Source organism: Malus domestica, chromosome 01 (genome assembly GCF_042453785.1).
Source record: "Malus domestica chromosome 01, GDT2T_hap1".
Taxonomy (NCBI): domain Eukaryota; kingdom Viridiplantae; phylum Streptophyta; class Magnoliopsida; order Rosales; family Rosaceae; genus Malus; species Malus domestica.
In genome coordinates this window covers 14,480,811-14,493,512 of record NC_091661.1, presented here as the reverse complement: position 1 = coordinate 14,493,512, position 12,702 = coordinate 14,480,811, and the positions used below count along the sequence as shown (strand labels likewise).

The 12,702-nt window shown below is 36.0% G+C and overlaps 2 protein-coding genes across 2 annotated transcripts; one reads left to right on the top strand and one right to left on the bottom strand.

The window, feature by feature from the left end:
• Positions 1 to 443: 443 nt before the first annotated feature.
• LOC103447235 (uncharacterized) lies at positions 444 to 6,308 on the top strand. The gene is made up of 16 exons (XM_029105783.2): positions 444 to 586; positions 907 to 976; positions 1,141 to 1,262; positions 1,388 to 1,438; positions 1,525 to 1,644; positions 1,807 to 1,926; positions 2,097 to 2,232; positions 2,332 to 2,502; positions 2,611 to 2,766; positions 3,040 to 3,146; positions 3,225 to 3,315; positions 3,579 to 3,720; positions 3,982 to 4,138; positions 4,285 to 4,401; positions 4,493 to 4,619; positions 4,731 to 6,308. Exons 1-16 carry the CDS (start codon positions 444 to 446, stop codon positions 4,968 to 4,970), a joined length of 2,070 nt encoding a protein of 689 aa, XP_028961616.1. The 3' UTR covers positions 4,971 to 6,308.
• A 5,123-nt stretch (positions 6,309 to 11,431) lies between these two features.
• LOC139197156 (uncharacterized) lies at positions 11,432 to 12,702 on the bottom strand. Its single transcript, XM_070823919.1, has 3 exons — positions 12,406 to 12,702; positions 11,971 to 12,274; positions 11,432 to 11,676 (listed from the first exon to the last, which is right to left on the bottom strand). Exons 1-3 carry the CDS (start codon positions 12,700 to 12,702, stop codon positions 11,432 to 11,434), a joined length of 846 nt encoding a protein of 281 aa, XP_070680020.1.

The window sequence follows — 12,702 nt, the reverse complement described above, 5'->3', positions numbered from 1 at the left end:
CTCGCATTCTAGCATACTCAAATTCTCTTCTAAGATTCTGAAGTTTTACAGATCTAACCTGATCACCACCATGGTATTCTCCATACAGTAGATCCCATGCCATCTTGGCTGATTCAGCATTGGCAATCCGAGGAAATATTTGATCCGAGACCGCATTCTGGATAATACCCAGAGCTTTTGCATCTTGCATATATGCTGCGACCATTTTCTCATCGTCTTCTTCTTCCTCTGAGCTTCCTTCAACCTTCTTCTTCTTTGTTTCTGAGATCGTAATCCCCTTTTCAACTAATTTCCATAGCCCGTGAGATTTGAAGATCGTCACCATCTTGATTCTCCAGAACTCGTAGTTCTCACCGGAGAAGATCGGAGTTCTCACCTCAGAACTTCCAGATCCAGCCATCTCTTAGCTTAGACGAGACAAACACAAATCGAAATCGGATTCTATGGAATTTCGGCGACTTCGCCTGAACCGGAACGAGCTCGAGTGTAGCTCGATTGCTTCACAGTTTACTCCCAGATCTCAAATGATCGAACAAGGCTCTGAGGCCATGTTAGAGTTCTTTGTATTAGCTATGTTTCTATGGAAGTAAGGAATCTAAAAGGTTAGAGAAAAATGCAATGTGAAGGAATGCTCTGTTCTTTCTCTCCAAGTTTGAGAGTGATGTTTCATATATCTTACTGTCAATACACGCACAAAGGCATGTGTACATAACAACTAGCCTTAGTTGGATATCCACAACCAACAATACAATCTCAGCCTTACACTTGTCATAATCTAAGACTAAGTGAATACACAATTAAAACAAGGCTTATTTACTTTAACTCTACTTAGCTCACAGCTTATACACTAATAATTATTGATTTATAAGAGTTAAAATGAAATTAATATATTTAGTGTAATTACAGAAGGTTACAAGCGGGTGTTACTGGGGCAGATACCGGGGTCAATCCGATGCTAACAAAGACTAAGAACCAGGTAAAGTGCAATCACTATTTGTTAGCTTGATCAACATTGTTTGTCTTTCGATGACAAAAAGTTTCTCATAATTCAGTGAACTCTTTCTCTTGCTTTCCCTATCTATTTTATTTTTTTTATATTAATGTTTTCACGTCAGTTCTCTCAACGATGTTGTCTTTTAGGTGGTGATCGATAATGGCATTGTCCGACTCAATTTTTCTTATCCCGGAGGAGACGTCATTGGAATCAATTACAAGGGAATTAAAAACTTGCTTGAAACCAAGAATGCGATAGATAATCGAGGGCAAGCACAGAGTCTTAATTACATCTTCGATATACAAATATCAGCACTGATTTCTTTTGTTTACTGAATACATGCATAATTTGCACATTGTTTGAACTTTGATATATGTCAAACCTATAATACAGGTACTGGGACGTTGTCTGGAACAGAGATGGAGGTAAAGATGTGGTGGACAAGTAAGCCCTCTTCCTTCCATCTCTACCTAGCATAGTAGATAATCATTCCGATTTTGACTAAAATTACGTCCATAACTCATTTGCAGGCTACAAGGAACTGGATTTAGAGTCATTACAGAGAGGGCCGACCAAATAGAGATTTCTTTTACTAAAACATATAATGTTTCCCTTGGTAATGCTACACTTCCCATGAATGTTGACAAAAGGTACGGTTCTAATCTTTCCCAATAAGGAGTTTTATTATGCACTTCTCGCTATTTTTTTTAACCAATATGAAGTACAATTTTAGAGTGTCAATAACAACTAAAACAGTTTATTAAACTTTATGCTCAAAGTTCTCTAAACTTTACATTAAATTCTTGTTGCAGATACATAGTGCAACGTGGTCGTGATGGGTTTTATGCCTACGCAATATTCGAGCGTCTTAAGGGGTGGCCCAGAACTAATGTGGATCAAATTAGATTTGTGTACAAACTTCAACAAGACAAGTATGTGTGAAAAGTGCAAAAAATCTGTAATACGTCGACGTAGTGTGTCAGGTTAACGATAAATGGACACTATATATTGTTATTAGAGTTTGACACAATTCTTTAGCCTTATCAAATTGTAAAGGGATTGAAACCTCTTGATTAATTATTATGAAAATTTTCAATTCCAGATTTCCATTCATGGCTATATCAGACAACAGAAAAAGAGTCATGCCAACAGCCAGAGACCGTGCAAATGGCAAGCCCCTTGCCTACCCTGAAGCTGTCCTTTTAACCAAAACAAGCAATCCTGACCTTCGAGGAGAGGTACCACTTAACCTAGCATCACTTTTACGATTATTTTTCTTCTTTTGCTGAGAATATGATATTTCATTTTTGTTATTTTAATTTTTATATTTGTTGCAGGTAGATGACAAGTACCAATACTCAACTGAGGACAAAGATAACAAAGTTCATAGTTGGATTTGTAATGAACCGGCCGTAGGGTTTTGGATAATTACATCAAGTGATGAGTTTCGTACAGCCGGACCTTTCAAACAAGACCTTACCTCTCATGCGGGTCCAACTGTGCTCTCTGTATGTCCACTCATCTAATCAAATATTTCTTCTTACCATTATTTGGCATATCCATATCTTCGGTGACGGAACTTAATAACTTGTAATCAAATTCACCTGATCCAATAGATGTTTGCTAGTACTCATTATGGTGGGAAGGAAGTTGGGATGACATTCAAAGATGGGGAGGCCTGGAATAAGGTTTTTGGGCCTGTCTTTGTCTATCTTAATTCAGTTCGAAGCTCAAATAATTCCCTCAGACTCTGGGAAAATGCTAAAGAACAGGTATTTACTAATTAATATTATGTTATAGGCAATCATTGTTTAGAGTAGCAATCCTAAATAAAAAAAGAATAGACCTTGCGTATGCTTATAAGTAATTGGACTATTGCACCTCAACATTCTTCAACCATTTCTCTTTTCATTTTTCATTCGGGTAGTAAATATTCGAACAGTACCTTTCCCAATGTCCAGAAGATAAGTAATAATGCACTAATTGAAGTGCAAGATTTATGTAACTATTATTCAACTTATAACGACTAGAAAATTTTATTTTAGATGCTTGAAGAAGTCAAAAGATGGCCTTACAATTTCACTCAATCTGAAGATTTTCCATCATCGGATAAACGTGGATCAGTTGCGGGCCAGTTACTAATACAAGATCAGTATGTTCCTCGTTTGAATATTTAAATTTTTTTCTTTCAAGAGTTTGAATGTAACTATAAAAACTGATATTGGTTTAGGTACATCAACGAGAGCCTTGTATGGGCAAGTTCCGCTTACGTGGGATTGGCAGCACCTGGAAATGTGGGATCATGGCAAAAGGAAAGCAAGGTAACTTTTGAGATTTTTTCTTTGGTGAAACACAAATGTCTTCTTTGGTGTTAATGGACGGGTCTCTCAATATTAAGCAATAAACAAACAAAAAGTACCTCCATTTGTTATTCCTTTTTTTATTTAACGATATATTTACATTCAAGGCTGTAGATAATAAATTAATATCAGACTCGCTATCTACGAGATTTGAATTTAAAATTTTTCTTGCAATCATTCCTCAACTGAAACGTAATTTTTTTATTGCATACTTTTCGTTTCAGGGTTATCAATTTTGGACTCAAACTAACAAGCAAGGTTATTTCCTCATTAAAGACGTTCGACCTGGGAACTATAGTTTGTATGCAACAGTTCCCGGCGTTGTTGGGGATTACAAATATGAAACTATTATTAAAATTAAACCAAGTAAGTTATCTTTGCAAAATAAATATATATATATGAGAAATTATAAACAAAAAATTATAATTATATTTTCGATTTCTAATTTATTTTCTTTAGTATAATTTGAAGTGCGGCGGAAATGAAAGAGTATGTCGGAAACCTCCTTCGTTTTTTTGTTGGTCCGAAACGTGAATGAAGAAATTCAAGATGCCCAATGATTAATGCAGTACAAAACAGTTACAAATTTCAAGACTAGATATTCACATCACTGAATTATATATGCAGGACGTGGAATTAATCTGGGCAATATAACTTACGTACCTCCAAGAAATGGTCCGACCCTGTGGGAAATTGGCATCCCAGATCGATCAGCTGCCGAGTTCAATGTACCCGATCCGTCCCCAACTCTTAGGAACCAATTATACACCAATCACACGGACAAGTTAGTTTTCGTATAGCAGTCGTATTTTGTTTTACTCGAGGGGAAATGTTCTCTTGCTAGATAGTTTAGCACATTATCAGACTGCGATTTTTCGAGTACTTTTAGCAATTGGTTTGTATGCTTACATAAGGTTATATTGCTTATAGGTTTAGGCAATACGGCTTGTGGGATCGCTATACAGATTTATACCCTAACCATGATCTCATCTACACCGTTGGTGCTGACGATTACCATGACAAGTGGTTTTTTGCTCATGTGACAAGGTACTTCATTGTTTTAACTTAACCTAACATGAGAACAATACCTCTGCTTTTTTAAATTTGTAGGTACTCTTAATTTAATCAGGCATTGCAGGAACACTGGAAATAATACGTATGAAGCAACCACATGGCGAATTCTATTTCAACTTAAGAATTTGACTACTACCGGAAATTATACACTCCAATTGGCATTGGCCTCAGCCAACAATGCAGAAGTACAGGTATCGTTTAAATCCCCAGAAAATGCTAAACAATGTGCAAATGACAGGGTTTTAGTATAGTTTTTTTCTTTTCCTCGGCTATTTGTGTCTTTGACAATGGGATTCAACCAGGTTCGATTTAACAACCAGAGCGCCAAACCACCTCACTTTACGACAGGACTAATAGGGAAGGACAATGCCATAGCAAGACATGGAATTCATGGTTTGTACTGGTTGTTCAGTATTATTGTACCAAGTTATCGACTACAAGAAGGAAACAACAGCATCTTTCTTACACAGTCAAGAAGATTGGGCTCCTTCGACGGCGTCATGTATGACTATATTCGACTAGAAGGACCTCCTCAATGGTGACTTTTGGTGGTTCCTTCAACGGATATAGTTGTCAATGAGGCCACAGATTACGGCATTGTGCTCCTTTTTTGACGTAGCCTTTGCTTTGCTATATAGATGGCCAATTAGTTATATAGATCTTCACTTGGTCACATAAGTTGTGTAGAATTCAAACTGAGATTACTAGAAATGTAATTCAAATTATAAGCTATGATTCTTGTATGATATGAAAATGAAGAAGGGATGAATACACAGAGGGTTTGTGATCACTAATATATTTCATGCATTTATACCATCAATTTCTAAAGTCTTTGTGATGTTTTTGTGTTAAAATGGTTGCATTTTACCTTACCTTGTGTTAGTGTGCAGTTAAATTTGCTTTAGGATCAATTTCAAGCAAAAAGGAGAAAATGAAATAATAAAAACAAACAAAAGAATTGGAAGTGGAGCTTGTCTCCACAGGTAGTGTTTGAAAAAGAAATCAGAAAGCAAAGTGGGGGAGTGAGGATAAAGTGGAGCACTAGGAGGTGGGATAAGGCTTGTCTTCCACTTGTGGCCTTGGTGCTTTGAAAATTCATTGCCCTTTGTTTAAGGCTACACACTGCAGTGGGAAAGAAGGAAGGCACAGGGCAAAGAAAAAAGAGGGGAGAGCAGAGAAGAAGAAGAGGAACATACAGAGCTGCAGAGAGCAACATAGCAGGAAAATAAGGGAGCCGCAGCTCCACATGGAAGGAGGATCGGAGAGCATCAGGAGATAACCTCCTTGTAAAAAAGGGTTGTCTCTTTCTTTGATTCTTCATGGATAATTTCTTATGTATTCAAATAATTATGTGTAACTAATTTCTTTTCGCTAGAGTGAGGCCATGAGCCGCAACATGATTACGTAGATTTCTCTTTCAATTGCTTAAGTGTTGTTACATGCTTGCTTTGATATTTTCAATCTCTAAATTAAACTATCTATTTGTCTTGATGATTGATCACCATTAGGATGCTTAGAAAAGTCATTGGATGCAATTTTGAACGAATGTCACGTAAAAATTGGTTATGCTTCTTGTGATTGAGGATTATAATTTCTCCTAAGGTAAATATCATACTCTTAGGGATTACATGGTTTAACAAAAGGATTTTCATTAAGATTAATGAATCATTCATGTTTATATTTAATCCAAATGTCATGGATAAATTGCATGTAGTGGTACGCGTTTTAACTTGAATGTCACAAGTAAAACATACACAAGGAAAACCCAACCTTCAAAGCATATGTGTTTTCGATTACTTAAGCAATTGGAAGAGCTACGTAGAAGTGTTGTTGGTAAAGGTTGAACTCTAGCATATTGTCAATCTATTTTTCTTCAATCATTTATTTTATCTTGAATTTGCTCATTTACTTATTTTGTTTAGTTGAATCATTATTTCTATAAGCCATTTCCCTTTTTAAATGTTTGTTTAAGTCACGTACAATAGTATTTAGTTTTGTTGAATTAGTGTAGTTCTTAGAGTTAACTAAGTTAAATACACAAAAGCTCATAAATTGTTTATACCAGTCCCTGAGAAGATCGACCTTGCTTGAGCCATTCTATACTACAACACTTGTTCTCTTGCAAGAATTTTCTATGGTTTAACCCTTTGTTTTACACGTGGTAAAATCGTTATCAGTTTATTGCAGAGAGAATGTAACTCTTGCTGCTTGGATTCTTATTCATCACACTAAGCATGTGAGCTCAACATCAGTACAAAAATAACAAACTCAATCAATCTCAACCCTACATTGTAACTAGCCTATGAACTAATGACAAGTGGACCATTACATTGCTTATGAGATAATAAAAGAACTCTCCAATAACATAATTGCATGTGTAAAATCTAAGTGGGATTTTTATTTCTGAAAAAATGACATTACTCCCTGAACCCATCTCCTTTTGTTTTCTTGACTAAAGTCCATTGACTAGGCTCCAACTAAGCAAATTCTTTAATTAAATTTGATTTTTCAAATTGTGCATTTTCCGAATGCCTAACTACCCTTATTAATACTTGGATTGGGTTTTTGGATCAGTTACTTGTTATATCCATTTAATTAATTATATTTATTTTACAAAATATTTCATGCCATTCATTGTATATTCAATGTATTAACTTTCAAATTGTTATAAGGTGCCGATTGGAAAATAATAATACTAATTTCGTGATTTTGTGCATTAAATATACAAGTTAATTTACCTACAAACACAACAACAAACCTAAAACAGCTTCGGTTATTGCATATATACTCCAATCCCTAATGCACAAAACAAAAGCTATATGTTCCACACAAACAAAATAGGCTAATTTACCTATATGATTTATGTGCATTAGATTTCAAGTTTATTTAATTGCCTACAAGCACAAACCCACAACATTCAAACATTATCTATTATCACTAAAATATATATATTTTTTGGAATAGGTAAATTAAAGTAGGTAAATTAGTATAATATTTTATAAGTAGGTATATTAATTTATATGTAGGTAATTACATGATTCAAACAATATTATTTTTTTCGTACGAGGTATGTCTTTTTTTTAATATGGTAAATTAATTTATATATAAGTTACTAATATTTATGATACAAGAAAGGTAAATATCCATATGGGTTTAATTGCTCATCATAATTAGGATGAGTAATAACATTTATTGACCAAATTAGGATTTTGTGGCATAAATTGTATATGTGTTGTAATAGTTTGTTACATACAGTGTTCTAAAACACGGTCAAGGCGGCCGCCTAGGCGCTGGGCGTCGGACAGCCGCCACGATTTTTCCAAAAACGTTCAATAAATCGGCAAGGGTATTAGGCGGTGTCTAGGCGGCCGACTGGGCGGGCTGGGCGGTCTCGGCGGTGAACTAGGCAATTGCTGGAAAAAAAATACGAAAAATTTGACCTGGACTCTTCGGATTTCTTCATCGGAGCTAGCAATGTTTTCAAGGATCTTTGCTGTGCTAGAATATGTTTTGGGAAATTTTGCAGGGCAAGAAGATGGGGAATTAGGCGGAGAAGACGATGGAGAATTGGGCGGAGAAATCGAAGAAGTGGAGCTCGTCTCTGTGAACTGAAGATGAAGGAAGAAAAAATGTTGTTGGCGGAGTAATCGAAGAAGTGGAGCTCATCGGTGAAGATGAGAGGAGAGAGTGCGAAGAGAGAGAGAGAGAGAGAGAGAGAGAGAGAGAGAGAGAAACATTTCAAATGTAGTGGTGCGGAGTGGATCTCAAATCCAAGTCAAAAGCCAAAAGTTGATGGTTTTAATGAAGAAAACCATGGACTCTAGTGGTTTTAATAATGAAAACCACCCAGGGTGGACATGTGATGTGAAAGAGCAGACGGGTTGATGGTTTTAATAATAAAAACCACCACATAGTGGGCTTTTTATATTTTTAAAAGTTTGTTATATATTGTGTGTGTATATAAATCTTATATAAATTATAAATTATTTAGATAATTTTTTTCCTAGGAAAGCATATCATATATGTACATAAAACATTCACATATATATGTTCTTCCATGAGAAATAACATATTAATCAATAATTATTTACATTTGATATAATAAATTTAATTAATTCATAAAATATATAAGAAATTTATCTAAATCCGCCTAGGCCGCCTAGGCGCCCGCCTAGCTGCCTAGGCGCTAGGCGCTAGCCTGCCGCCCGACTAGCGCCTAACGTTTTTTAGAACCTTGGTTACATATCTGTCTACATGGCAGTCTATTCGAAATTTGGGGTTTATTTGAATATTTAAAATTAGGTGAGTTTTTGTTTGGAAAATAGGAGTTTCAAGGGCCTATATCAAAAAAACCCTTTTTATTTCAACACCCCCTTTAAGTCGTGCACAAATTTTACCCCAAGTTTCTTCCTCAAGTAACCAAACTTTCTTGATAAGGACTAGGTGAAGATGTCTGATATTTGCTCATTTGTATGACACTAAAGCAAATCAATTTTCCCTTGCTGCAATGCATCTTTGATGAAGTGATACCTTCTATCAATAATGCTTGGTTTTTATATGAAAGACAGGTTTTTTGATGATAGCTATGGCAGAAGTGTTATCACACAATAATGGAGTTGCTTCAGTTCTTAACTCCCTAAAGTCCTCCAAAACAAACCTCAACCATATAGCATGATCACAACACAATCATAGTAATCAATAACCAAAATTTGGATGAAAAATAATTCTCATTACACAAGTAATGCGAGCCAATTTCATGGCTTAATTCCCAATACTCAAAGGTAAAGTACAAGAGCGTAATACCTAAGCTCTGATATGACTTAAATTGTCACGCTTCGGTCACGAGATACATCCATGATCAACACGTGATGTCATCACATACCTATTCAACTATCATGCCTTGCTCCCAAGACATGATGAAAATTGACCCAACGATCCAATAGCGTGTTAACTTTTCCTTTATTTCATGGTTGCATCTAACCTTTATGTTAGACTGCCTATGTACCCTAAGACGGGATCAAACCATTCGTAGTTTACCCTTTGTTAATTTCGACATTCTCATGGTACTTTTTAGCCGAAAATATAGAGTTCTCGAATCACTCAATGGAACTCAACTAGCGTGATTCACTAGATTTCAGACTACTTAGGCCATCTCCAACTGAAGGAGGGTCAGATGGCTCGTTTTAGCCCTTTGACCCTCTAAGAAATTAATATTTTAATGAATAGTGCAAGGCCATATTTCTTACCATATCCAATCGAGGGGCCAGAGGGCCATAGGCCAAACATAGCCCTATGACAAAAAATCATCTCCAATTGAGGGCCAAAGGGCTATAGTATGGAATGTGAAGAATTGAAATAAAATGAGGTAAGATAATATGGAATGGTGAAAAATATGTGAGAAATAGTGTAGGAAAAGATTAGAAATTTAAAATAATAAAAAAAGTGAGCTGGCAAAAAAAAAATCATAAACCCTTTGGGCAAATGGAAAAGAACAAAAAAAAAAAGGCTAGCTCATTGGGCTGACTAGCTAGTTGGAGATGGCCAGCCTGCTAGCTTGATTGGTTGGTTTTGGCCCAGTGGGGTCCACAAGCTTTTGGCCTAGCCCTCAGTTGGAGACGGTTTTCGTGTCATTTCGCGTTATTTTCGATCCTATGGCCTTTTGGCTGGATCGATTGGAGATGACCTTACGAAACCACATAACATCCAGGATTGTCACTTTATCTTTTACATATATCCCACTGTCTTCCAACAACAGTTCCACAATCATGACAATTAATCAATTCAATGAAGATGCGCAATTGACATTTAATTATGTTAATCAACCATTAAAATCATATATTCCTTCACTAAGTTTAATCAAAGATGCACAATATTGACATTTAACTGCGTTAATCAACCATTTAACTATGTTTTTGTACTTAAATAAGATGAAAAAAGGACGAAAGACCACCATAGTCACAATGTTCCACATAATTAATATAAAATTATAACAAAAAAATTACAAGGTACGATTACTTTGATACATACCGATGTTAAGGTATGTTTTGTAATGTTGATTTGGCACGTACCGGTCCTTTAGCACACATAGTAAGGCCATCTCTAACCGAAGGGTCCAGAGGGTTGAAAATAACCCTAAAACCGTCTCAAACCGAGGGCTAGTCCAGAGGGCTCGGGAATCTGGGAGGGCCCCACGAAATTTCAAAGGGCCAAAGGGCCAAAGGGCTGGTTGCTTTCGACCAGCCAGCCAGCCCCGGGCTGGCTATTTTTTTTTATTGTTTTTCCATTGCTGTCGGTTATAACTGACAGCATTAAAGAATGATTTTTTAATACTGTCGGTTATAACCGACAGTAATAATTATTCAAAGGCAAAATTTTTATTTTTAATTACTATTAGTGTAGGTTATAACCGACACTAATAGTTTGAATTTTTTTGAATATAACGGCTAGTAGCCGTTGTATTAACTTTTTTTTTTATATATGAATTTAAACTTCTCTTTTTCCCTTTTTTTTCCTTTTTATATGAATCAAATTTTGTTTCATATTTTTTTTCAATTCTATTTTACAAAATTTGTTTCAATTTTTTTTAAATTCTATTTTTTTCCTATAACTTCTATTTTACAAAATTTGTTTCATATATTTTTTTAAATTCCATTTTTTTCCTATAACTTCTATTTCACAAAATTTGTTTCAATTTTTTTTTAAATTCTATTTTTTTTCCTATAACTTCTATTTTACAAAATTTGTTTCATATTTTTTTAAATTCCATTTTTTTTCCTATAACTTCTATTTCACAAAATTTGTTTCATATTTTTTTTCCTATAACTTCCTAGGCCATTTATACAACATTAAATTAAATTAAGTAACATGAAACAACATTAAACAATATGAAACAACATTAAATAACATTAACCAACATACAAATTATACAACATAAAAAAACATTTAACAACATGAAACTTAAACAACATTTTTAAAAACATTTAACAACATAAAACTTAAAAGCCTACTCCATGCTTCTTTTGGCCCAAAGATGTGCAACAAGATCCTGCTGTAGGTACTTATTTGTGGCACGAGAACGTATCATTCTATAGCGCCTCATATACTCATTTATAGAGATACTACCAGTTCTTGGATTGAAAGGCAAATTAGGCCCATCATATATTTTTGCTAGAGCCCTTCTTGACCTATTTGGATCTTCTTGGTCGTCATCGGGCTCTCCATTAATATACCTATCTCGCTCATCCTCCACTATCATATTGTGTAATATGATGCAAGACATCATGATGGAGTTCAAATTTTCTCGACTCCACCCTCTTGCCGGTTCGCTGATAATCTTTCACCGTGCTTGTAGAATACCGAAAGCTCTCTCAACATCTTTCCGGTATGCCTCTTGGTGTAAGGTAAACAACTTTTCTGCATCATTCCTAGGGTTTGGAATTGCTTGGACAAGTATCGCCCACTTTGGGTAGATGCCATCTGCCAAGTAATACCCCATATTGTATTCACGGCCGTTGATGTAGTAGTTAAGTTGAGGTGCTTTACCTTCTGTCAAGTTATTGAAGAGGGATGAACGCCAAAGAACTGTAATGTCATTTTGGGATTCAGGGACTCCAAAGAAAGCATGCCAGATCCATGTGTCATATGAGGCAACTGCCTTTAACACAACAGTTGGCTTTCTCGACCTTCTGCTAAAGCCTCCTTGCCATCCAGTGGGACAATTCTTCCAATCCCAATGCATGCAGTCTAATGACCCTATCATGCCCGGAAACCCACGGTCTTCAGCTTTGTGAAGGAGCTGATTCAGATCTTCTTGATTTAGCTCTCGGAGGTACTCGTCTTTGTAAACCTGAACAATTGTGTTACAAAATTCTTCAAGAGTATTAAGGCATGTAGACTCAGACATACCATGGGTTTTATCCATCGAATCAGCTGAGGAGTCATAGGCCATCATTCGGAGTGCAATAGTAACCCAGTAACCTTTTGATGAGGTGAGAAACTAAGGCGGCCTACTCTGTCTCGCTTCTGTCGAAAGTATGGATTGACCTGCTGGACATCACGAAGTAAACGCTCGAAGAAATGATGCCTCATCCGGAAGCGACGTCTGAAATCTTTTTCTGTGTACACCGAGTTGGGGTTGAAGTAGTTGTTCATTAGATTGGCATGCGCCATCGCTCTGTTTCGTGGTTTGTAAGAGCGACCAGCAACAGAGCCATCCCATTCAGGTTGTTCCTCAGTTGGCTGACACACCATGGCCGCAGCCATGGCTGCTGCCAT

Bases quoted from the DNA above. Each gene is read 5' to 3' on its own strand.
- LOC103447235 (XM_029105783.2), top strand. From the start codon at position 444: ATGGAATTTCGGCGACTTCGCCTGAACCGGAACGAGCTCGAGTGTAGC. The intron at 1,645-1,806 runs GTACGGTTCTAA...TTCTTGTTGCAG, and splicing joins CCCATGAATGTTGACAAAAG to ATACATAGTGCAACGTGGTC. The intron at 3,316-3,578 runs GTAACTTTTGAG...TTTTCGTTTCAG, and splicing joins CATGGCAAAAGGAAAGCAAG to GGTTATCAATTTTGGACTCA.
- LOC139197156 (XM_070823919.1), bottom strand. From the start codon at position 12,702: ATGGCAGCAGCCATGGCTGCGGCCATGGTGTGTCAGCCAACTGAGGAA. The intron at 12,275-12,405 runs GTTACTGGGTTA...ACAATTGTTCAG, and splicing joins GTTTCTCACCTCATCAAAAG to GTTTACAAAGACGAGTACCT. The intron at 11,677-11,970 runs GTAAAGCACCTC...ACAATATGATAG, and splicing joins CTTCAATAACTTGACAGAAG to TGGAGGATGAGCGAGATAGG.